The 26,496-nt window shown below is 38.5% G+C and overlaps 1 protein-coding gene across 1 annotated transcript in view; it reads right to left on the bottom strand.

Moving 5' to 3' along the window:
* The window catches only part of EBF2 (EBF transcription factor 2), a 142,275-nt gene that overhangs the window by 28,536 nt on the left and 87,243 nt on the right, over window positions 1-26,496 (bottom strand). Inside the window, exon 7 of the mRNA XM_013954424.2 lies at window positions 7,428-7,509. Within this exon, the coding sequence (XP_013809878.1) occupies window positions 7,428-7,509 (82 nt within the window). The remainder of the gene's footprint in view (window positions 1-7,427; window positions 7,510-26,496) is intronic.

Here is a 26,496-nt window from a genome sequence, read left to right as displayed (position 1 = left end):
AACTGTGAGGGAACTGCAGGCTCCTAAGTGGGGCTTCCTGCAGGTGTTAAGATTCTCTTTGCAAATCTGCAAGGTTCTTGTTACTAGCTGTGAAGCCACAGAAATAAGATAATGACTCCCCTGCAGCACTGAAGAAACGCATGCGCTATAATCTCCGGACTATTTTCATTTCCCAGGTGGATTTCTATAATGTACTCTCCGCTCAAACACCACGCTGAGGGTTCACCTACTGTGACATGTGGCCCAACTGTGTTCAACACACCAAACTCAGGTTCCCCGAGCTGCACTGTCCCCCCTTCACTTGTCTGCCCTATTTAAAGTGCTGCTATTACTTTACAAACCTTTACCTGGGTACCTTAAACATCGCCTCTCTGAATCCCCACTTCTCACAGCAACAATCAGTCTATACAGCTCCCATCACCAGTTTTCAGACTGAAATCTTCAACTCTTGCAGCAGAAGGTTTCTGTTAATTATTGTGTCCCCTAATCAGTAGAGAGCGCACAGAAGTGAAGGGTGGGTAGTGGAGAAGGCAAGTTCTGTATCTACCTAAAAGGTATTATATTCAAAAATTTAGAAGTACTGTGAAGCGTTTCGAAATCCTTTGACAAAGGTATTATGATCTTTCCTCCCCCATCTATATATTGTATCAGTATTTGCATGTTCTAAAGTATGCTCCAAATCACATATATGCATGTAATCATATATCATCATTCATATAAAAGCTATATCATTCCTAGACACCTATATAGACATATGGTACAAACATTCCAGGCATACAGGCATTTACTTACATGTAACATATCTCATCACTGTGTAAATGATCTCTCTCAAAAAATTCCTGTTACCATTCCAAGTGTGGAAAAAATTCTTTATGACATTGTACATCTGGAAACAATATTACATTCCTGATGCACTTTCCCTTATAACTCTGCAGTCACAGAACCATGTTATTTTAACTTTTCAAAAGAATAACTATTATGAGGATTTTAAAAATAATTATCATTATTATTATTTTCCAGCTGGGTGGAAGAAAAGATACATGTCAGGCCTCATCCTGCTGTCTTCGCTTGCACAGGACTCCCATTGATGTCAACAGGCTTTTTGGTTAAGTGACTAACACAGGAGTAGATGCTATAATATAATGTGTTTGCTTCATAGTTGGATTAGGAAAAGGATGAACAATGTGAAAAATGCCAGCAGCTTCTCTCTGCTCAAAATTTCCACAGAATTCTCTGGGAATTCCTCTCTGAGCCCCTGACACTGCTGCGTGGTCCAGGCTAACAGAAGAAACTGGGCACATGGCCTTCATTTCAGGAGTAGGGTCTCCTCAGATTGGAGGGGCACAGGGCTAATAGACACCTCCTGGATCACTGACATCCAGTCTCCTTCTATTACAGGCAACCAAAACATGTAGCCACTTTCCTACAATTGTCTTAAACCAGTTCAAGTTTTTGTCTTCAGTATTCCTCTTGTTTTAAAGCCTACTTGTCCTCATGGTTAGGGACCTTATGTCTTACAGCCTAAATTTATTCGTAGTCAGTTTATACCTAACACTGTCTTTAAAATTATTATTTCCCTTTCTGATCCACCTCAGGATATTTTTAGACAGCAGTTAAGTCCCTTCTCAGCCAATGTTACTAAGCTAATTGAGTCAAGCTTTTCTACTGCTCTCCTGTCCACTCCCCAGTCACCTTAATGATCCATTCCTGCACCTGTTCCAATTTCATTTTCATCCTTTTTTTGAAGATAGTTAAACCAGAACAGTATATTGTATTCTAAACAAGATATCAGTGGGGTACAGTGGTACAAATACATCCTTCTTTCTACTGTCAGAGCTTACCTGAGACATCGCAGGATCTCATTTGTGGTTTGTTGTTAATAGATTTAATAGATTCTTAACTCACAAGAACCCACCTCTCTTACCCATTTTTCTCTTTTCTGAATGACACAGATCCTTCTGTGCTTCATATTAGAACCTAGCTGGGTGAATTCTCAAACAGAGCCAGCTTTGCTCACGTGCCTGGTGATGAACTGATCCAACCACTCTGAGGTCAGGAAGGAAACTCCCCAGGGATATACCTTGTTATTTTTCCTTTCTCTCTCTCCCTAGAGCACCTAGGGGGGGGACACCTGCCAGGAAATATCCCATGTCATGATTTCTGCTGAAAACAGAGGGCAATCGCTGACCTTTCTCTTTTCTGTTCCTAAAAAATCATATTGGTTCAAAGATGACCATTGTTAGCAGTGGTGTTCTGTTACCCTGTACCGTTCTCTGGACCATGCCACTTTAAGATCTGTTTAATCAGTATGTTACTGGATGAGGCAGAATTCCCAATCAACAGGAGGCTAAATGCGTTACCACCAGATCTAAGCTGAAGCACTTTAGTTGAAGTGCCTCATCTTAATTCCACAGAATTATTGTCCCCCATTACACACTGGTCGTTACCATTAAGTATCATTGGGCTTCAATCATGTTCTCTAGGAGAAGTCCTCATTAAGTGGAGGGCATCATGGGTTTTTTATTCTGTTCCTGGGAGAATCACTCTCTGAGAATACAGCAATGACAGTAACAGCAGTATCTATGAAAACTCAGATGTGCTTATTAGCTGAACTTAAAGAATCATCATTAGGGTCATTTGAATAGGTGATTGAACCATGTTTTGTTTCGTCTTCCTCTGATGATCTCTCCCTTTTATTCAGAAACATTTTAATTGATAAACAATCAATATTTGCTTCAGTTAAATTCACAAGGACATACTACTCAATCTGCATACATATTTGGGCAGCCACCAAGTAACCATGAAAATATCCATTAGTTCTAGAAAGATTCCCTTAGCCTGCTTTACCCAGTGACAGACACTGAAGGAGTGTGTGACTCACAATAAAATTATCTTATTACTGCAAAAAAACTAAGACAGTGATCACACATCCTTTAATTTCTGAGGTATAAGAATTCTTTCAACAGTAGAAAACCCCTGTAATCTGAAAGTTAAGAGATTTTCATTACGTGTTTGCAGGTCTACTTCATATTACAGCAAATTTCAAACAGTTAATGTGATCACAAAGCAGCTGGTGCTGCTCTCAAAACTAAAGAATTATACTAAAAAAAAACAAAAAACACTGCAGGCATCTGGAGCTGTATTAAATTTACAATGCAGTGTTAATGTAACCTTTCCACCCCTCATCCCCCCACCTCCCCTTTAAAAAAGGGGTGTGATAAGTGAAATTTAACATTTAAGTTAGTTTAATATACCATAACTATACTATACAATAACTAACTCTTATAACAGATCTAGAAATGAGGCCGAGGCCAGGCTCAGAGACTGGATCCCGACGCCCTGGAACTTTGGTTATCATCCAAATCAAGCCCTAACTGTGTAGCTTCACACCCATCTCTAATCAGAAGCATTAACTTGACACTCTTCCAGACATGAGTAACCATTCTCCCATGCTTGAAGAACTCAGCAAGATGCACTGTGCAGTACAATTTCCATGTCTCTTATTTACAGTTGCGTCTCAACAACAAAGCCTGAGCTTTGGGCTTTTGTTCAATCTCCATTAAAGAGCAAAAATGTTTTTTGATGAGACTATTTCAGTTCAGATTTCAGTAGCAATTTAAATGATGAAAACTTTGAGAGAGGGATTCTCTGTTTCTTTTATAACCATAAAAAAGGTATCTTAATGTCTCCTTCACTTCTAACAAGCGCTATTCCACTAACAATGAATATATGTGGTTCTACAGAAAACACAGGTATAAATTAAAATATATTCAGCTGAGCAATGCTACAGAAGTCAATTTATTTATGTACAGAAAGTTAAATGTGTGGAAATGTTTGAAAGACAAGGGCCTTAATAACAACAGCTGTACAAATAATTTATTAGGGAAAACCAATAAATGTTTTTGAGCTGACCCAAGAATAAAACATAATGAATTAAATCATAAAATGAATAAAGTACCCTCATGCACTGTGCTTTTTGACCCTGCTTTACTCTGCTCATATGTTCTTGTACTGGTAGGATGAACAACTGTCCTTTCAAACCTAATAAAAAATCTTGCATATTAATTACTTTGCCTGGTGTAAATCTTAACTAAAATGAAAAGGAACATGTTCACAGCGTACACAGACACTAATAATGGTTGGGGTGATATCTCTCTTTTCCACATCTGACTTAAAAGGTGGCTGACAAACTCTGCTCAACATGAAGCAGGCAAAAAGTGCTTGCACAAATTAAAAGAAAAAAGAATAAGGAGGTCCCAAAAGTTAGAGACAGTAGAGCATTCAAGAAAGCTCTTTCTTACATCATATTCAGGGAAACTGTGCTTCCATCTTTAGAAACAACACGACGGAGCAAGAGCAAGCTATCTCTGTTTATTAATCCTTACAGTGACTAGATGATCATGGCTAATTTTCTGTGGAACATGAAGCATTTTTACTCCCAATGCATATAATTTTGCAATTGAAATATATTTTTAATCTTTTTTTTTATATTCTGACCTCAGTTGTAGCTCAGTACAAAGCTCATCAACTAATGTGTCCAGTTTTGAACAAGTCTGAACGAAGATCCTGCTTTCATTCAAAACCCAAGCATTTTGCAATTTCTTTCAAAGGATTCATTTTTGTAATTCTGAAACGAAGTCTTCTCAATATTTATGGCTTTGACAAAAAGTAAGATAAGCCTAGTGGCTTTCCCTGAAACTCTTGATTAATTTAGGGGTTTGAACTTAAATCTCACAATGAAACTCCAAGGGTACGAACCCACATGGACTGAAAGTGCAAAAGGAGTTTAAACAAGCCCTGCAAAACCGAACCAGAGAGCTTCACTTGGCTCTATTTTTCAGGCTTGGCATGCTGTAAGGTAGAAAACCCAGATGAGAAGGAGTCTAGCCCAGACCATTTTCTTCTCCAATAGACCGCTGATTTGGGTAGAAAGATCAAAAGCAAGGCTACACTTCCTCACACGTACAAGAGGCATGCCAGGTGCATGGCATCCGAAACCCCGTGAATGCTCAGAGACTCATTCCAGTTTCCCTGTTCAACGTTCCACTGGAAATCTGAAGTTGTTAAGGCTCTCTAACATCACCATTTTGCATTTGGAGTTATGGAGGTGAAACACAGAATAAGGCTGATATTAGAGATAGATTTCAGCCAAAAAAAGAATTGGGTCCAAAATCCTCCTGCAGTTCAGCACTTAATCCAAATCTAGGATTTTAGTTTTGCCCGCTGTAGAGAGGGGCCAGCTAGCATAAGATTGAAATCAGATCTGAATTTTTTTAGTGTTCAGGTGTGTTTGGATCCAGAGTTTATTTTTCTGGCTGTTTTAACCAATATTACTTGTATTATGGCAGCACCTACGATCCCCAAGTGCTAATCAGAATACCCTTGTGCAAGATTCTTTACAAACCCATAATAAAAATAAGAGGTTCTCTATTTATGTTTCATTACATTCCACAATCAGCCATGCTAGCTGGCTCTAAGAGCTAAAAAGTTCTGTTTACATGCTATAAAGCGAGTTTTCTTCTACTCTCAGATTTTTTTGCAATCTTGGCAAACAATATCTAATTGGTGTTTTTTCTTTATAGAAATTGCCACTTGGAAAAAAAAGACAGTACAAATTTGCTAATAATGACCATCTCTTTTTTCTGATCTCTTAGTATCTCTCAAAAACACATAATGGAAAAGTCACTGCAGTTGCTTTAAACCACTAGTGATAAAATAAATTTGGTCAGGAATTTTTCTTTAAATTTATTTCCATTGAAACCAAAAAATGAATTATTTGTTTGTATTTTTTGCCTACATTTTTCTTTAATGTTTTTGGAGCTTTCAAAAATATCAAAATGGATTTTTGTTTTCATCATTCAACATTTTCATTTTTCAGGATTTCTATTAAAAGCTGAACTTTTTTTTTTTTTTGATAAAAATACACCTTTTGTGACTTTTTTTCCTTCCCGGCAAAAGAAAGAAAAGTACTTCTCTGTGGAAAAATGTTTTAGTGGAAAGTTTTAAACAACTCTGCAAACTCCTAGGGAGTTTTAGCTTCATTTCATAAATGGCAACATGGCAAGTACACAAGCAGTCAAACATGAATTGGCAAACCTAAGAATAAAAGCCACTTTCCCATTTCAAGTCTTGTGAATCTGCAAGAAAATCACACTCCCCGCAACAAGTTAAGTTCCTCTTTGTACAGTGGATGTGTCCCAGTGAAGGTGCAACAGTAACGGTAACAAGTAATAACACCATTTACAAGGACAGCCTTTTTCATCGGTAGATTTTGAAGGCCTTGACTAGCAAAGTATGCATGCACTTTCTCAAAAGCTCTCCCGAATCAAGACCAAAAAATTTTATACAGGTGAATAAGCCCATCTGGAGAGGTGGAAAGTCATAGGCAAAGAAAGGTAAAATGATTCATCAAAGTCACCCTGTAAGTTAGTGGTCCAGCCTAGTCGTCTAACTTGCAGTCCTGCATCCCCTCTGTTAGACCCTGCTACCTCACTCTCAATTGCACAAGGAGGAGTTAATTCTAGCATCACTTTTCTGCAGGGGTCTCCACAAGGCCACCTCAGTGCCACCATACAAAGACGCAGCAATGCAGCAATGCATCCAGCAAGTAAAAGGCTTGAGCATTCTGATAAATTTTTGCAAGGGATAAGTTACGGGTGAAATGCTTTTCAAACATAGTTGCTTAAAAGATTAGGGTAAGAGAGAAGAGGGATTGTGCCTGCCTTTCTCCTCACCAGTGTTTCAAACCTGACACACTTCACCTCCTTCTGTGTTTTTATTAGCTGGTATTCACAATACATCAGCGACAGCTATGATGAAACCAGTGGCAGGTTTCACTGCAAAGCAGCTGGGTCATTATCCCATGGGTCTTGTTGCTTTGCTGCGCGAGATCTTAAAGTGACCATGACTATTTTGGCAGCTGTTTTTAAAGAAGCTGAAAGGAAGGGAATGAAAGAGTTAAAAAGCAAAAGAGATGGTAAGAGATAGGGAGTGGAGGGAAATAAGGAGGCTGCTTGTGTACCACGTACAGAGCTACTTTGAAAAATTCTGAGGCATCTAAGTATCACAAACATGATCCCTGCTGTGGGCAGCTGTATGTGCGAGTGCTTTGCCCGAGGGTGTCAAATCAAATATCCACTGCTGGTTGGTACAGTACATCACTTCCCCTTGGGGATTCAGAGTGGGAAAAGAGAGAGAAGGGAAAAAAAAGGTTTAAACACAACAAATGAAGAAAAACTTTAACAATATCTGATATGACTTATCATTTACTATCATATTTATTATGAACAGTGTAGGAGGAGAAGAAAAACAAAAAACAAAAAAAGAAGAGAAAAGTAAAAAAGAGGAAGAGAAGGGAGAGAGAGAGGAGAGAGAAAGGAGAGAAGAAAGCAGACAGCTTGCTTAATGTTGAGCCTTATAAGACTTACCTGGAACCGTCTCATATCTCTGGGGTTCCCTGCTGTTTTCAAACAATTCTGATTGCACTTGAGAAAAAATTTTAAGAAGAACCTGGAAAGATAAAGAACCATGTCACTTCTATTAACCATAACAAAGTATGTGGTGTTATATTCCGTCTTAAAGTAGACATCACAGTGCTTTACATGATGGCATGTCAGTAGACCAGGACTCTGAGAACTTACAAAAAAACCTCAGAAGTTAACAAAAATCAGGTAAATTATAACCAATGTGATTGTAATCCACTTTGAGTTGCTCTCTTAGCTGGTATGAGTCAACATATCTATGCTGATTTATACCAATTTCTTCACTGCACTATTTTAGCCAATTTCTTTATCTTTCTCTTGCAGATAAGGTCTTTCTTTTGCTGTCTGAATGGATTTTTCATGAAACAATATAGAAGGATAATGTTATTGTAAAAACTACAAAAACCGACAGGGCAGCTCTGAGGCAAATAAGCCCTGAAACTACTTAGAATGTATTCAGAAACATAGAAACAAATGCAACTCCCAAAAGAAGCTGATAAGATTTCATGACGACTACATTTTTAGTTATTAAGATTGCAGTAACTAAAGCAGAAAAGCAGAACTGCCAGGAGTGCAGATTATAATCTTACATAGATTTTGAGAGAGGATAACAAAAACACAAATTGAAGTAACACATGACAGCTCATGCTGTCCAAACAGATAAACCTATTAACAGTGTACAAAGTTATCATGCCAATTATTTTTGCCCTGTCACATATACCTATCTTCATTAGTTATTTATTCTGCAGAATTTAGTTTGTCATGTACGTAAATTGAATCTTCAGTATGCTTGACTGGCCTACCCAACCCTATGAACTAGAGCATACAGATTTTTATTTAGAAATATTAGGCAGACATTTTTCAATAAGCTTTTCCATACAAAATTTTCTGTCAAAACCATGGACAAAAGGATCCATCCCTTTATCATCTGATTCATTTATTAAACTTGTGAATTTCAGAGACTACACTGTATGAAAAATCATAGCTGTTGGATTAAAAACAAAACAAGGATGTCTGTAAAATTCAGATGTAACGAACAAGACTTTTTTTAGCATCCTCTATCACAAGTGAAAATATTTTCTGTGATTCCTTTCTGATTGTGCATTCCCATTTGCACGACAAAATGGGTTTAACTACAACAATTAAAAAAAATCAGAGATTTTAAGATGGGTGTGAAAATAAAAAGGCTCCGATACAACAAAAAAGTAAATAGTTGAAGAATTGATTTAGAATACAAAGAACAGTTTATTTATTTATTTATTTCTCTTGCTGAGTGCTTTCCTTAAAAAAAAAAAAAAAAAAAATCAGCTTTTGCAGTAAGTTAAAGTCCCAGGTGAGCTAGGCCTATTTCCCTTTCTGTTACTATGACAACGATTTTTTACCGCAGTCCCTAAGTCCCTTCAGAACTCACACATTCATGCCTTGAATTAGAACTTTAAAGGAGAAAGATGTATATTTCCTAGGGTTTACCAATAACAACCACCAAAATAGTCCTAATACAAGACAATAAAGCAGAAATCCACTTTTCCTTGTTATTGCTACTTTCTTTGCATCGCTTACCATTGTGGTATTTCTCTTCCATCTGCCCCCAACGCACAAAGAAATATTGAAGGACCTGATCCATTTATATGTTGCTTGAACAAAAACCTTCAAAAATCTCTCTACTACTGAACACACAAAGAAAGACCCAGCTAAGGTCATATGAAAATGACCATCACAAAATACATCCTTCCGGTGAGCTATTTTCATTACAATGTTCTTCTTTCCCCCCTAACATTTATGATAATATTTTTAAAAATATCTAAAGTATTTATTTTCTGTGTGTACATTTTGCAAACTATTATTTTTATCCCCATTATTCCTTCTTGTTTACAATTTAAACAGCTCACTGGTTCTTCATGTGGCACAGACTAAGGCAGAAGTGTCGTGTCCCTACTGCAGTCTCTCCTCACGTTGGTATTCAGGTTCAGTGGGAAGGATGGATCAATGCTCCTTTGTCTGAGGGCAACTTCTGCGAACAGAGCCCTAGCCACTTAGCTGTATCTGAACTAAAAATCATACACAACTTCATGTCTTCGGAGTAGCACCGAGTGAATACGGCACACAAATGTGTCTGCTAACATCCTCTCAAATAAGTCCTATTGACTTCTCATGCTAAAACCTGTGACCTCTTTTATTCGAATGATTTGGTAAGCAAGATTTTATCTGTTAGAATGTTTTCAAAAAGCAAAAATATTATGCAGACTGGCATACTCAAACATTCACAGGAGAATTGGAGCCAGAAATATTTCTCGCAAACCTTTCTTCCCCCTCCCCTCTCCCTACAGTTATAATGCTCAAAAAATATTTGCAAATAGATAAACTGTGACGAGATCTATATATGCAAGGAAAAACTATAGAACAGAACTAAACTATATTAGGAAACCAAGACCAGTAACTATTTACATGGAAATCAATGAGCCATTGGATAACTGATTGTTTTAGAGGGTAACGGCAAACAAACCCCACAAGAATCATGCCTGTTGTTACTTTGAAGGAAAAACAAAAGATCAAATCAATCATGAAAATGTTTACTGTTTTCTTTTAAAATTTTTCAAATGTTTGCATCGCTATTCATCCAGACCAGACAAACACACAACACAAACTAAAGGAAGAAGATCGGAGCACAGAAAGGTGTCTATAAGAGAACTCACGGTGTCAGCTCAACTGACTTGAGAAGAGCTAAGATACTGCGGCAGTATATAGTACACAAAACCATAAAAGGCAGATACAGAAAGATAAAAAAATCTAGTTATGTGTTTAACAGTATTCATGGCTGAATTCTGTAGTATTGCATAGCAATGAAAAGAATTTATATTTTCTGCTAAACAAATTCAAAATTTTGGGGTCCAGATCCCCGGCTGGTGTAAATCAGCAGTGTATGTGAAAATTGACTTAGATCTCAATTAGATCTGTACTGATTCACACCACTGGATGTATTATCCCTTAAATATTTACAGAAAACAAAACTCTTCTTCTCTCAGTGTTGTCTGTCTCCTACGAGATGCAGAGCATTCTCATCTCTCCTCGCCTGCTTTGGAATAAACACCATTCAGCACGCAAACACACTCTGCTTTAGAGTACTTAGGCCAGGATATTTAAGCAACAGCAATTTGGGGAGTCCCACTCGAGACAATTTAAAGGTGCCTGACTTTCTCAAATTGCTCAGCACCTGGGCATCTGAAAATTATGCACCTTTAAGATAACACAAATTGTGCATCAATAATCCCGTGCTGGCCTTGTTTTTTAGTACTTAAGCATTGTTGCAGTATTCTTATATTGCCTGACTTAAGGAATCTGTAGTTTCTTTGGAACCCACTAGACAGGCTACACAGACAGTCTTCCCTCCCATCACCCCAGATATGGACTTATTTAAAAGCACATAGAGGAATTTTCATCGTTCCTCCAGTTGAACCAGGTCACGCTCTTTTCTCCTTTCAGAGTTTTTCCAGTCAATTTTTAACTGCAACTGAGCATCCACATAAAGTATTTGGTCTGTTGTTATATATACATATATATTTTAAGTGGTTGCATCTGGGAAAGGCATTAATATTTATTGCAACATTAGAATAAAAATGACTTGGGGGGAGCAAAGAGGAGGGAAGGCTTAGCACTAAATGAAGCTGATTTAGGGCTAACAGGAGAATTGCAGAAGGACTTTAATATATATTTTTTTAATTAGAACCTTTAGCCAGTTTTTGGCCTTAACCTATAGATATATCAAAAAATAAAAAGTAAGTTTTAAAAAATTAGCCCATTTTCATGTTTCTTAGTTGGCCTTTGTTCCCTCCGAAGGACTGCGTTAGCTATGGGTTTAGCAGATAACTCTGATTCCAGCCAAGCAGAGAGAGCATAGATCAACATTCAAGGGCACTGAGGGAAAACTTAAATAACATTGAATGACTACCACCAAAAATTCTGGCATTGCTATAGAAGAACCAATTAATTTAACGCAGAGACATAAATTAAGAAATACCATAGACTATCTTTTTTTCTCTCTCTATCATATACTACAGCCTTCTATCTACAGATTGAGTACACTCGCAGAGGTCTCCAAATTGCCACTTTAAATATTCTAATAACTCCCTCCTTTAAGATTTAGAGGTAGCGGTTTTAAAAGTTACTGCTTCTTCTAATGGGAGTTAATATCATGCTGCTGAGTTGGGTTGGTGAATCATTTAAATGCCCTTTTTCACTTCAGTAGAAAGATAGTTGCGTTATCTCAACTCTTTTTCAGCACTAGTTGGAGCAAACCTGTCTGACCGCGCGAGCAGACTAGGAGCGCCCAGCTCACCCCACCCCTGCTGCCGTGCGGAGGGGGCGCAACAAGCTCCAGCAGGGCACTGGCAACCGACAGCGAGCAAGGATGAGGGCAAAGTAGGGAAGGTCTTGAATCTCAAGCTGCTTCCAGAGTGACTGCTGACCCACACCCGCACTCTGTCTATGCATTCCTGCATTATTTGCTTCTCTAACTGTCTGAGGCAACTTTAAAATGTGACTAGAACTAGAAAGCATGTACTACCTTTGGGAGTATTTATCCTCCATCTCTTGGATGATTGATAAAAAAGTCAAAGGCTGTTGGAGTCAGAAAAAAAAAAAAAATCTTTCCAGTGACTTCAACAGGACTAGACTGAGGCCCTAAAGAGCAGTCCCACATGCAACAGAAGGTGTAGTTTTAAAAAAAAATCCATTAATGTTTTTTTTAAACCCTGCCACAAGACCTGGGACTGATTAGTCTCACCACATGGAGCCACAGAAATAGATAATACACTTTGCGCTTTTATAGCGCCATTCTATGGGACTTAAACTTCAATTAATTCTGCCTCACAAAACCCCTCTGCAGCAGGTGGTGTAACTCACCATTTCACAGGCAAAGATGCCGGGGCCTGCAAACTGGGAGGGAATTGCTCCCCATCACATCCCATCACAGGTTTGCCGCAGAGCTGGGACCAGAACTCAGATCTCCTGACTCCTGGTTCTACATCTTAACTAACCTTCCTATCAACCTTTTGTGCTTTCTTACAGTATAGGTACAGAGCCAAGAGATCTAACATTGTTTTAATCTTGTAAACAGCCACTAGAGACACTTGAAAAAATATCCCTTGTGAAGCAAATACTGAGGTAGTCTTGTCCCGTTTGGGTTGCTGTAGAAGTTGGATTCATGGCCTCAGTCATTCTTTGGCATGGGAATGTGCCTACCATCTAGTTTCATTATGTTTTTCAGTAAATCCAATGATGCTACTATCTAAAGAGAATGTAAAGACATGATGACATTCTGCTTCCATGATTAAAGTGCTTTCCAAAAAGTCTCAAAGTGAACTAAAAGAAAAAAACAGAAGCTGTTACTATGAATATCTTTGCTCCAGTTTAACAGTATTAAGATGAAATAGGTGATGAACCACAGAGCTATCATTACACTAAGGGCCTGACTCCAACTCCATCAAAGCTAGGAAATTCTGAGATCAGGGTCTCTTGTCCTCCCCTCAACTCACCCATGTGTGTCTTGGCACTGCAAGCTCTGAGGTAAGTGTGACAAGTAACCTTACCCAATGCCACAGCACAACAAAGCGGAAGGCTTTACATGGACTTTCTTCCTTTCAGAGGGACTAGATCAGATCTTACACATACATTTGAAGGTCGGTATTTAAAATCAATTAATTGCATTTATTTGATATCACCATCTTGATTTTAATGAATATCTCAGTAGAAGACTTCTTTATAATCTGCATATTTGTCTCTGGAGTAATTCTGCTCTATTATGTCAGTGAGTATTATCAGGGAGCTGATCAGAAAATTTCCTACCCTTTTCCAGCAGTTATAGTCAATGTGGGATCAGGCATTTCACAAAGGCATTCTAAATGAACGTACGCCTTATACTGCGTGAGAAATGAGTGAGGTTATTATAATAACCCAGAGTATTTATATGATACTCCACAAACAGCAGCTAATTAATCTTCACAAAACTCCTGTGCATAAAGTGTGAACCCAGTTTCACAAATGTGAAAACCAACATATGTAGGTCAAAAGACTTTTCTGACTTTGTCAGAGCTTTACTGTGAGAGAAGGCAAAAGGAGTCAGACGATACTGTATCCCAAGCTTAGACCATGAGAAGGGAAGTTGGTTGTTCGTTAGTCCCTTGGTTTTTAATAGAAAGACACCAGTTGAACCAAAGAAGTCACATGAACGTTATGCCTTCCACTCCTGCCCCCAGCAACATTCTCATTTCCCGACGTGAAAAACGAGAACTTCTCCATCCTCCTGCCACCCCAATTCAAAGCAATTTCTTTAGTTACGGAAGCACCAGTCTGGTTAGACTTTTCTCAAGCATTCTACTTTTGCGTGCAGAGGACAATCAGGCTACACAGGAGATTTCCATGCATAAGGGATGAGGGCTGAAACACCAAGTGAACTCTGGAGAGCAGCGCCCAGTGTCCCACTTGGCTCTAATGAACACGGGGACCTCCCACTACCTCCCTGAATCCCTTGGTTTTTGTTCACACTAATTCCTCAGTTCTCAGGCTTATAATTTCCTAACATTTATTGCCCTCTACTTGTCTTCCCATACACTCTTCTATCTAGTCTTTGTCTTTACATCTTGTCTGTAAGTTGATATAGGGAATAGTAAATACAGTACTATATACAGTCCTAAGGGAGATGGACTAAGTGATTTTTTTGAGGTCCCTTACACATAAGTTTCTATGTTTCTTACTTTTATGCTTCCATCTATACTGTTCTGCAAAATATAGCCGCTTACATCTTTCTCTTCATCTCCACTTCTCTCTATGTCCCTCAGCTTCTAGGTACTAATCCTGACCGCTTTCTACAGAGTCTTTTTCCTGTACTCTGCATTTCTTTTTTAGCTTTGAAATAGAAGCTGCCCTAGGTAGGGTCTGCTTCTGCAATGGTCTAAAATGTACAGTTCAGGAGTAACTGCACTGATGTTAGCAGAACTGTAATGGCAAAAGTGAAGCTGGCTTCAAGATGTGAGACTTTTGTGTATTTCTACTTGTATTATTAAATCAAGGTGGTTTGGACCAAAATCTACAAGTCTAGATCAGAAGTTTTCTGTTTAGGCCCATCTTTATTATTAAATTAATATTTAATAAATCAATGACAGCATGCTCATTCCAAGAAGCTTGCAATGCAAAGCATATGAAGACATACAGATCAGATAAACATAATAGAGAACAGGTGGAATCAGTGCTTTTATTTTTAAAAAGGAGAAAAGCTCAAAAAGGATGTTAAAATGCCACAAGGCATTGTGTTCCCCAAATAAATTGGAAACATCAGATAATTTTAAATATCAAAACTATTTAGCATTCCAAGGCTAATGGTCCAATGTCATATATCCACCTCTACTGCTTAATATCCTGCTTTCTTTCTCCCACGCTTAGTTAATCCCTTCAATTTGGATTTTTAATCTAAACTTTAAGTTTTGAGGTTGGGACCATTATTTACAGCCTATTTTCCTGTGCTATGCATTCAGATCTGGAATGCAACCTGGAAGCACCATGAGAAGGCAGACAACTATAATAGCAGGTATCTGATTTTCAGTCTCTGTCCCCTTCCAATGCTGAGCTCAGAAAAACTAACACAGGGGATGGATGGGAAAATGGAACAAGAAAGGTTAGTGATTCGGCTAAGGTAGGCTGATAGATCAGCCTACCTTAAAAGTCTACCTTAAAATTATGAGATGACAGTATTCATCTTAAAACTGCATCTAATTATGATTGTCATGCCAAGAGGTCCTAATCACACTTGGGCAAATAATGCTCTGTGAAACATATTAAACAAAGAAAATACAGGGTTGAAGTGCCGATATCTTGTATTTCCGATGAATTAAGAAAGAATGTTGCACCTTGAGTTCATGACAAAGGTTGGACTTGAATTCATGTCTGACTCCCAGTCTCATGGTTAACCACAAAACAATTCCTCAGACACCCTGTCTCTCCACAGCTTAAAACATTGTATTCCTCACTGCCCTCTATCTTAGAGGCTGTTTTTAAAGGCTTAGTTTCCAAACTAATAGTAACTAAAGGCAAAGCTGCAATATGCCATCCAAACCCAAAACATGTCAGTATACTTGATATTTATATTCTGTATATTCTCCAACTTCTATACCAGTTTCATCTCTGAAGTGGACTCTGTCACACTCTGTTCTACCTGCGGCAGCAGGTATACACATCAACAACTGCAATTCACACTCATTTGATAAATGCTTATGCTGTCTTGAAAAATGATCCCATTTTCAAGAAACAAGGGTTGGATGAGAGGGCATTGCCAGTTATATAGACAGCCATTTCTCAGTGCTGAATATAGTTATTTGGCATGGCCACATTTGCTAGGAAAAAAAATCTCCAAGGAAAACCTCCTTGTTTGTGCACTCTGATGAAAACCTGACACCATTAATGAAAATAATAATTGAACTCTATGGGTTCGAATTGAAAATGAAACACAACACTAACAGCGTGTTTGTAATTGCAATTGTTCTCCAAAAAGTCTTTGGAGGGCTCTTTGCAATCTGAGCAGTTTCCCTTTTCCTTTGGGTTTTCCTTCTCCCTCCCACGCCAAAACTTTCCAGTAACTTACAAGACAATAGCTAAGAGCTTATTTATACTGTAAGATCCATATTATTCATGCCATTTGGCACACAACCAAATGCCATAGCATAATCAAAAGTCAATAGGCAGGGAGGTAATAGAGTAGAGGATTGGGCTGCCTGGCTGTTGAAAGGGACGTTCAGATAATATTCCCTGGTTTATTACAGTGTCTGTGGGCTCCAACTGTGCTAAGCGTTGCACGGTCACATTGTGAAAATGTTATTGGAGACAAGATACACAAAGGACAGGAGGAAAGAAAGGCTTTTATCCTCATTTCACTGATGAGAAAATCAAAGCACTGTAAAAGTAAGTGACTTGCCCCAAATCATAGTTGAAGTTGATCTTCAAGCCAAGCACTGAACACTGTTCCTGCAAGCCGTGTTTGTGCTTTTACTGATACTCGTTAATAGCGGAACAAAACTGAAATAGCTCTTTGCCTCAGAATCTACCCCTCAGCAGGATTTTGAAAACGGCCAAATTCTTCTTCATTACAGTTATGTAAGCCTCGACAGTACATGCATGGTTTGGTGCTGGACTCTTTCAGACGAACTTAAGCCTTACGATACTCTACAATATTTGTTACATCTATTTATTCTTTAGTAGCACTTTGTCTGTGCAGCTGTACCCTAGTGCAAATTTAGCTCAAGTTCTACTTTGGACCTTTGGACCTCAGAAAAAGGTTTACACAGGTGTTAAATGAGCACAGAATTTGATTGCCACTCATTTTCCCAGTGAGGTGGTTCATTACCCAGAGAAACCAGTGATTCTTCTGTCTCTTGACTGTTCTACTCTCTCACCCCATCCTTCTCAAAAAAATGTATATAAATTGAGGCATGCTAGGCTGAACAGTGAACACCAATTACACCAATAGCCTTTTTGCTGCTGATTGGTCTGCTGGTTTTTACTATTTCTGCCAGATGGTAGAGGCCAGCACATAAAAGCTCTCCACCTTGCAGTTAATTCGAAACTTGATAATAACTTCCCCGTGATCTGAGAGATCAGAAAGTTGGGCTGATGCGAATGTTAGAGATGGAACTAAGGTTAGGCGCCTATTTTACACCTGCCACAGCGGATATCACTCATTGAAAGCTCTCACTCATCTATCAAGTCAAGAATATTGCCTGTCCCTAAACTGTTGTTGTATGGAATAAATGTGCATTCGTTTGCTAAAGAAGCAAATTTACACCCCCATAACTTGGTTCCACACACATTTTGCCACCTCCCTTTTCTGAGGTCTATTCAGTTGGTGGGTTTGCACCTATTGCACTTCTGGGTCTAGTCGCAGATGACCTTGAATCTCAACATTGGTGTAACATTATATTCCTATGACAGATTTATAGATTGGCAGATAGGGGTGCATTCAGTGCATTCCTTCCCTAAGACAGGACAGCATCCAATGTTTGTTAGCATCATTAAACTAAAACTGACTTTTCACCTGCTCCCATACCATATGCAGCTGCAAATTTTTAAATTAAACTATGAAGCCATGCATAAATTTACATATATTACAGACTAGCCTCTCCATTTAACATGCAAATGTACTCCAATGTTTCAGAACACCTTCTGTCGCTAATTAATTTGCTGAATTATAATTAGACTAATCCTGCATAATTAATAAGCACAGATTTTTTTTTAATTTCTAAGCAGCTTGATGAGATCATTCACTTCCTTCTATAAACTGCTAAGTAACTGTTAAAAAAAATCTGGAAAGAACATATGTGAAAAGGTATGTTTGATGTCGCATACAAATTTAAACTAGCGGGCAAGCTTCGAGAAAGTCAAGATTAATATAGGTATATGGCTGAAGCAAAGAGACCATCAGCACGTTATTTTCAGGAGCAAGGACCAAGATTTTCCTTGTCTGTTTTCTTCCTTTTGCTTTTACCCATCGGACCTTCCAAGATCATAGACTGAGACAGAAAAGGATTACAGAACTGTATGTAGTATTAGGAGATGATATGATATTAACACACCGTTGTATATCAAAACACTCTCCCTGTACATGCTGTGTGTGGATAAGCTCCTTTGATGGTATTTGGAATTGTTTTCATTTCAGCTGCCAAAACCAACGGAAATCATTCTAGTGAAACAATTAAGTGCTATTAGTACTGGATCCATTCTGTAATGATTAAAATGAAGGGTCTTGCTTTAATGTTGAAGAGCTTAGACTTGGAGAAACATGCATGCCAATATGTTTTTTAAATGTGCAGCGTTATAGCCTGTATACTATGGAGTCTACTCCTGACATGCAAAGCAACCCTTGCACATAAAACAGCCAAGTCCTAAGATCTCCTCCAGCAATTTAATAATGCAGAGAAAGAGGGAAAGAGCATGTAGGACTCCTGTAGGATATTTTGTAAATAAGAATGCAGACAATAATATGAGTGTATTATATTTATACACATATACATACATTGTTGGTAGTCTCATTTACTGATTACTCTATTTATTTATATAGTTACTAATATGTATTTCAGCTCTATTACTAATGTCCTTGTTCAGTCTTCAATATTTCTCACATGCAGCATGCTCACCAACTTCACTGGGTGTTTGCTGCAGTTGTGAGTAAGCAAGACCTTATGGTTTGACCCAAACAAAGGAAGAAGGAAGAAGGAAAAAAAAAATTCCTATTCTAGGAGATTACTGAACCATCTGAAGTCTGTAAGTACGTAATTTAGGGAGGATGATGGATTGGAATATTGCCTACTACAAACAATATACGTAAAATACTTATCAGTCACTTCTGCCTGAAGTCTCCATTATTTTTTTAAATTCAGATGGGTGCCCTTCTTCAGATATATTTCTCTTTTAATGTAACTTGTGTTCTACGTGCCCATACATAACTAGAAGACTTAAATCAGACCTGGCTTACACAGGGCAAGGTATTGGCATTGTGGGTCAACCAACTCACTTTCAAGTATTTCCTACTGGGCACTCAGAAATCACTTGTTTTATTTTTTGCCCGAGGAAGATTAGAAATTATCCTGCTGTTCTTTAACTCATTGTAAATCTCCTCAGAAAAGATGGGCACATAAGAACAGCACATGTTCAACAAAGACATCTCTAAGAGAAGAAACACTATCTAGAAATTAAAAATACAGATGAATTGCACACTTGGAATCCCAGACGCTCAAGAAACATAGCAGTAGCATGAAACCCGTTCATTGTGGCAGACTACCATGGAACTAAAGGACTCCAAACAGGGAACAGCCTCTCTAACAATCCTGTGCTATGTTCGTTTTGGACAGCCCCAGTATACATTGTTTTTCTAATAGCCACTGAACATATCACCAGATGACATGGGAAGCTAAAGGGGAATGAAACAAGCAATATAAACAGAAAGCATCTTTCTGTCTGATATGCCTCTATTTTTTATTTTCCCATAGCTCAGCAGAGAGAAAAAAAATGTAATGAGTACAAAAAAATACAGGATTGGGTCTGTATTTTTCCTTCCTCATTTCTGCCTGCACCTCATTTTAAACCGTGGATGAATTGGCCCAAAGATATACGGGTCACATGGTTGAGGCAGAAATGAAATCCATGTCTCCCAAGCCACAGTGCAGGGTACAAGAGCAAGTCACTGAAATTCTGTTTTTGTTTCAAGCTAATTCTTCTTTTCTCACAATAAGAAATTTCTAAGACCTTTTTCAGCCATAGCATAAGGCTGAAAATATCAGCATCTACATCTTTTGGAAGATTCCTGATGTCCAGGGCTTCTTACCGTTTCCCACTTCTTTGACCATGGAATTTGGCACAGCTGATATTTACTTTGCATCACGAACACTCATATGCCCTATGCAGTCTGTTATTGCCTCAACTCAGGAAAAATGATTGCGTGTGTGTGTAGGCATATATATAGAGAGAGATATTTTTACTTTAAAGAGAAAAATTGAATGAATACATTTAAAGTGATTCCACCTTTCACTGCAAACATTTCATTTGTCTCTGCTTACTAGCCTCCAAATTTAACTAACCTTTTCAGTACCCTTTGATGTCATGCACATGTGCCAGAGGCCAAAAAAGCAGCAGCATTTTGGGGTAGGAGCTCAAATCAGATGAGAGAATACAAGTGTGAACTTTATAAGCTGGTAATGGGTGAGCCTCAAACGATGCAACAGCCTGATTCTAAGAAATACCCTGCAGTTCATATACCTTTCCAGGACCCTAATATGGGGCTGAGGAGAAATGGGGGAGGGAAGAAAGGGGGAAATGAGAGATAATCTACTTTCCTTCACTTTTGCATCTCTGCTTGGCTTAGTTAACATGGTGATGCCACTCAAGGGGACCTGACTTTGCTTGTTTTGACTCCTCAGTGATCTCAGGGCAACTGTCCTATCCTAAGGAGTTATGAAGATTACAAAGTTTCAAAGCGCCATAAGCTAATGTTTTTAGAAATAACTAGCAGTTTTAGTGGGCCCAATATGAGGCCCTTTAGAAATAACACTCCATTAAGTCACGGTCCCAAAAGGTGCACATCTTTGGAATCAAATGGGTCCCAAAACCAGCATGAAATTTCTCTTGGTTTGGAGGGTGGGCTTCAAATTTGAAAAGCAGTGATTGTACACCCATGCCCTACACACAGGCTCAAAGGCCACGTTTCATGCAAGAAGAATCATTTTGTGCAACTGCACATAGTGTCCCTAGCCTGTGTGAGGGCTCCAGATGTTTCCAAATGCAGCAACTACGATCTGCATTCCTCATTCACTTCAAATTCTTCTAATATACTTCCCTGATTTTTGAAGATCATAGGGACAGATTCAGCTCAAGGCATAAGCATGTATTGCAAAAGCCAGCGATGAGAGTCTTTCACGAGTTTGGCAGTATTAAAGCTGGATACATTTCTTTCACAAAATCCATACTTTGCTGACTTTGAAAGACTTCTCATGGAATAAATCCAATCCACTTTACCTCTTGGAGAGGAACAACATATTTTTATGTATATATATGTTTTATGTACTCCCAACTACAGTCATACACACGTACATACAGAGCACAGTTTTTTAAGGCTACAGTTGGCTGGCTGATTGGAAAATATTTATTTTTGAGGCTTTAAATAATAAGGCATTGTTCCATATGCATCATCACAATATACTCTCTACTGAAAAAGGTTTCTTGGCGGTTCCCAATTTTAGGTCTTCCTTCCCATGGCCATGGTGCAATGAGAAACTGATGCATGCACTGAATTTTGAATTTTTTCCTTCTCAAGTTGTACTGCAGTCATAATTTCTAGAGAAAAGTTTTAGAGTGCATGCAACATTTGCTGGATGTTCTCTTCATTTATTTAATCCAGATGTTTGCATTTTAAATAATTGAAAAGCTGCTATGGTAAATAGACATCAAGGGAGGCTAATGGGAGTAGCACTGTCATTAGAAAGAACTTGTGTGATGAGACATTAGACGAAGGAATCAGCCTCCGGAATGTGTCAGGACACATGAATGCATGTTGCATGTTGTAAAACTTTACACATCAATGCAGGACCATCAGTGACAGAGATTGGTTAGCAAGGTTTAACACAAATTGGATAGAACTTCTAATGAAAAAACATGTTGTGACCTTTTTCGTTATAAATGTTCATATTTCTTCATATGGTTTGATTTAGTCGCACACAAAAAGTTTGCCATAATTCAAGTGAATTAATTTTTTTAAAATCACTTCTTAAATTACACTCATGTAACTGTGGATGTAGACCAGCCTTACAATCACTGAGCTCTCTAGGATGTCTTACTGTTATTTTCCCTGAAATAGTTTAAAAACTCGCAGCCATATCTCAGCTACGTAAACTGACGCAGAAGTCATTAGAGTTATAATTATTTGAAGCAGGTAAGGATCTGCTCTGCAGAAGTCAGCTACTGTATATTTTCCTCCCTTTGCACAACTATTTTTCCCCCAACATGCAAAAAGATCTTAATAGTTCCAGATCATGACACAATCCATTCTAAAGTCTCCTTTGAAGCTGTTATGAAGTTTCTACTGAAATATCTATGGAACAGCTATTTTATAGTCTATTGGGCCTAAATCCATTTTTTATAAGAAGCTAGCAAGAGCACGGGAGAAGAAAACTGTTCCATAGAAGACCAGAAGATTTCCAAAGATGTTTTGTCTATAAAGAAAATAAATTCTGCAAAGTTTCTTCATTCATAAATGTATAATTACATCATCGATAAATACTGTAAAGATGAATAATATCTGATAAATCATTCTAACTTGATTTCCATTGAGGCTGCCTGCATATGCCATATATGAAAACGTACATCATTGTGTTAATTATACCAAAAGTTAAGTTTAATACAGAAATTCAAGGTTAAGTAGCTTTGAATAGTTCAGAGACACTAATTTTTAGATATTGGGGATCTAGTGGAAAAATGATGTTGCATTTCTTTCTAGAAGACTTACACATCTTAATACATGTGCTGAAGAGATGTGCCATAGCTTTGAAGTCATAAGGAATCATCAAACCAATGAATGTCAAGATTGAAAATCTGATCTCTGCCAAGACACTTAGAGATCTTTAGAAGATTAATCAGTTCCTGTAATACTCCATCTCTGCCTTCTCTACTTCCCCCTTCCCCTCACCCCCAAAATTTCCAGTCTCCAGTTTCAGTCCAAATTCTGTTTCTGCAACAGTTCAGTGAATACCAACATAACCTTTTGCTGCTTCATCAGACTACCAGTTTGCAGGACAGTTTAGGAAAACACTTCACTATAATTCTAGAAGTGAGGCAGTAGAAACCATTTAATTTGTCTTACATAATTACTTTGCACATATCAATTAGCTAGCAAAATATTAAGGGAAAAGAAAGCATCTCTTAAACACAAGCCTAGAACACCACATGGTTTCTTTCTAATTAAAAAGATGCTTATTTTTTTACTTGGTGAGTAAATTCATATTCCTGAGCACCTGAGCAAAAATAATACTGCAGCCATTGTTTTTGACAAAGCTTTTACTTTAGCTTAGAAAAAAAATCACCAAACATGGAAAAAAGTGAAATTGTTTTTCTAAAAGGCTTTCCCTCTACCATTAACTGGCATCGTTTGGCTCACCACGACTACGAACGCCATTGTAAACAGGCCAGACTGGCAGACTGAGATGGCTAACATTTGGGGACTTGCGAACATCCTTCTCTCATAATTAGAGGAATTATATTTACTAAGAGACTATCCAAAAACTCTGAAGAGGGATCGGGGCCTCGTTGTCCCAGCAGTTATAAAATAACAGAAGACAGAACAGTCCCTTTCCTGAGCCTCTAAGAAACGAACAATGAAGGGAAATTGTTCCAATACCTTTCTTAGGTCCAGCAAAAGTTTTGTTTTACAAATAAGCATTCCCAAGCAGAGCATTTGCAACTCAGTCATTACAGACTTGCGCTGAAATCAGGAGTGGAAAGTAAAGCTGACTAAAAGTTAGTTATTTAAAAACAAAACTCCTGTTTCCTGTTTATTAAACTCTCCTAGTTTCTTTCTTAGAACCCACCCTCTCACCACGAACCTTTCATTCCTTTTTTTTCCCCTCCCTCCCGTCCCCTCCAGCATCCTGTAGGGAACTCCCTTTTGGCCTAAACTTTGGGCCAAATGTTGCAAACCTAGCCTGCCGCAGCCTTAATGGGACTCTACCCATTTAATTAGCATCCCCAGTGGTAGTTAATATTGTTTTTGTAGTAGCTGTTTACAAGAACAGATCCAAATCTTAGAAACACTACCACACAGACTTTGTTTTGAGCTGCCTTATTTAAAACTACTAGGATTTCTTTTAAGTTTAAAGTGAGGCTATTGTAGCTAGGATTGTGTGAATTCTGACTCCTCCTGTGAGCTTCAGTGCAGATGCCCTGTAAACATAACAGTCACCCCAAATTGTGCTCTGCATGATGGTATCTCCAATTAATCACAAGCAAATAACAGATCTGACCATAAAACAGTAATACTCACAACAAAATAGGATGACATTTAAGATTCAGAGATTTTGTAATAGGAATTTGTTTGATAATGCTGGAGAACAAGGATTTTTAAACATCAAAAAAAAAAAAAAATCGCAGCACAGTCCAACGCTGTATGAACTCCCCCAGCTGACATGGTCCAGCAGTCCTCAGCACTTCCTTAGGGACAGCCAAAGTATGATCATTTATTTATCCCTTCATATTCGTGCCTATGATCAAATAGATACTATCCGCTAATTCGCCACGCCTTTCCGTCTTTGGCCTACTTGAACTGTCGACTTAACAGACAAAACGATCTTGTGATGGGGGAAATCTGAGACAAAACTCAGGGAAAAGGCACTTGAAAAGAGACAAGTAATAACAGCCCCGTTTACTTCAGACGGAGAATTGATACGAGCATCTAGAAGGAGCTCAGAGCCCCCCTCAAACTCCAGAACCGAGGAAGGGAGGCTTCCAAGACAGCTCAGCACATCCGGACTCTCAAAACTAAGTGCTAACAAGGTTTTTTCAAAAAGTACTCCCATTAATTCACGAACGAACAAACGAAAGAAAGAAAGAAAGGAAGGAAAGCAGCTACATTTTCTGAAGTACTTAACATCCAGTAACATTTCGGGCCCATCAGGGCGCAGGAGCCGAGCGCATTTGGACACCTAGCCCCGTGCAGCCAGCCCCCCGCGGCACCAGGCAGCCCGCAGCCCCCGCGCGGGCCGCGGCGCGCAGCGCAGCCCGGCAGGCTCGCAAGGGCTGCAGAAGCGCCAGCGCTGGCCTACGGGCTCGCTGCTTGAATGCCCAGTGCGAGATGCCGTCAGATGAGCCTGATTTTCTCCAAGTGCTAAGCACCAGCCCTTTCAGTGCCCTAAGTTTAAGATCCAACATTTCCGGACCTTTTAGAAAGGTTGACCACCCACTATTTCTTTAATGCCCCGTGTTTTTGTGGTTATTACCAGAAGAGTTCATTTTATTACTCAAAGACACTGAATAAATATGTGTACGCATGAGTGAGTGAGTGAGTGAATGAGTGTGTGTGTGTGTGTGTGTGTGTGTGTTTAGGTAGGCAGAGAGGGGTAAGGGGCATAAATCACTTCAAATTGCTACTGTAATAAATGTGGACAAAAGAATAAAATTTGTCACCAACCTAATATTACCATCAATGTTTTGTCTAGCTACATTCCTTCCAATTTAAAAACAGTTCAATACCCCTTTTACCTTCAAGTAGCAGCACTTAATAAACAGTGATGGATGCTTTTTATTCCCTTTTCCCCCTTCCTCCTATTCCAGGCTTTCCTAAGTCTGTTACAAGGGGATTGTTTAGCTTGGGGGAAATGTAGATCCTCCATCTTTCTTGCATTGACATGCATCCCTCAAGGAATGACGACCATATTTAATTCATAACCCCCGTTGGCTACACAAACATACAACTTCCCATCAATTAGGCAACACAGAGATGCTGTTAAAAATCAATGAGCTTATTATTAAATATATTTTCTTTTCATGTTACAATAACAGTTATTGCTGCTCCATTGTTATAACTGCAATATCAGCTGGTTAAGTAGCTCTAAAGAAAGGGGGGTTGATTGCTTTTTGATCAGCCTGTGTAATATCAGAGAGTATCAGAATAACATTGTCCTTGCTGTACTGCTTGACAGAGATGCTGAAGAAAAAGGTGATAAAAAGTGACCAAATGGATGCTTCTCGAATAAAAACATCTAATATGAGTTGGAACGCAGCAGTTGCTGAATATTTACCTGATTTTCATAGCCATACACAGAAATTCATAGAAGTACAAGGCACTGAACATCCGTCACATACCAGACCCATCAAAACACAGATAGGCACACATGTGTGTTTTCACTGTGGTGTATTTATTAGAAATTATTTGGATATTTTGACACATGCCACTACTGCGGGAGCTCCCTGCCTACAAACAGAGATGTTAAATCTGTGCCAGCTCATGCAAAGGTTAAAAAAAAAAAAAAAATACACACACACGCACAAAAACCACAGTGCACAGATTTTGGCAAGTACATCATATGCTGTCTGGCCACAGCTGATCTGAAGCGAGTCCCCTGTAATTATGGGAGAAGGTGGAACAGGTTTCCTGCTAATTGGAAAATTCTGCAAATGGCACCACTGAAGTAAATTGACAGTCGTTAGAATATTAGCAAAATGAGGGAACTGATTAGGAAAAAGCTCAGATGTGGATTTTTTTTTTTTTTAATAGTGCCTGAATCTACTGACAAATTGATAATAAAAGCTGAACTTAACAATAACAGCTGTTAGTTGACCTGGATGCAAATATATTTGTGCATGTATGTGTACATACACATACAGTTACTACATATTCCCACACAGACATTATATATGTATTAAGTGCATAAACACATCCATATACGTATACCTGCCACTCTTTCCACATCAGTATAAATACACAGAATGTTTGTTA

The sequence above is a fragment of the Apteryx mantelli genome, chromosome 29 (assembly GCF_036417845.1).
Source record: "Apteryx mantelli isolate bAptMan1 chromosome 29, bAptMan1.hap1, whole genome shotgun sequence".
Lineage (NCBI taxonomy): Eukaryota > Metazoa > Chordata > Aves > Apterygiformes > Apterygidae > Apteryx > Apteryx mantelli.
The sequence above is the reverse complement of the archived record's forward strand: the minus strand, read 5'-3'. Positions and strand labels throughout refer to the sequence as shown.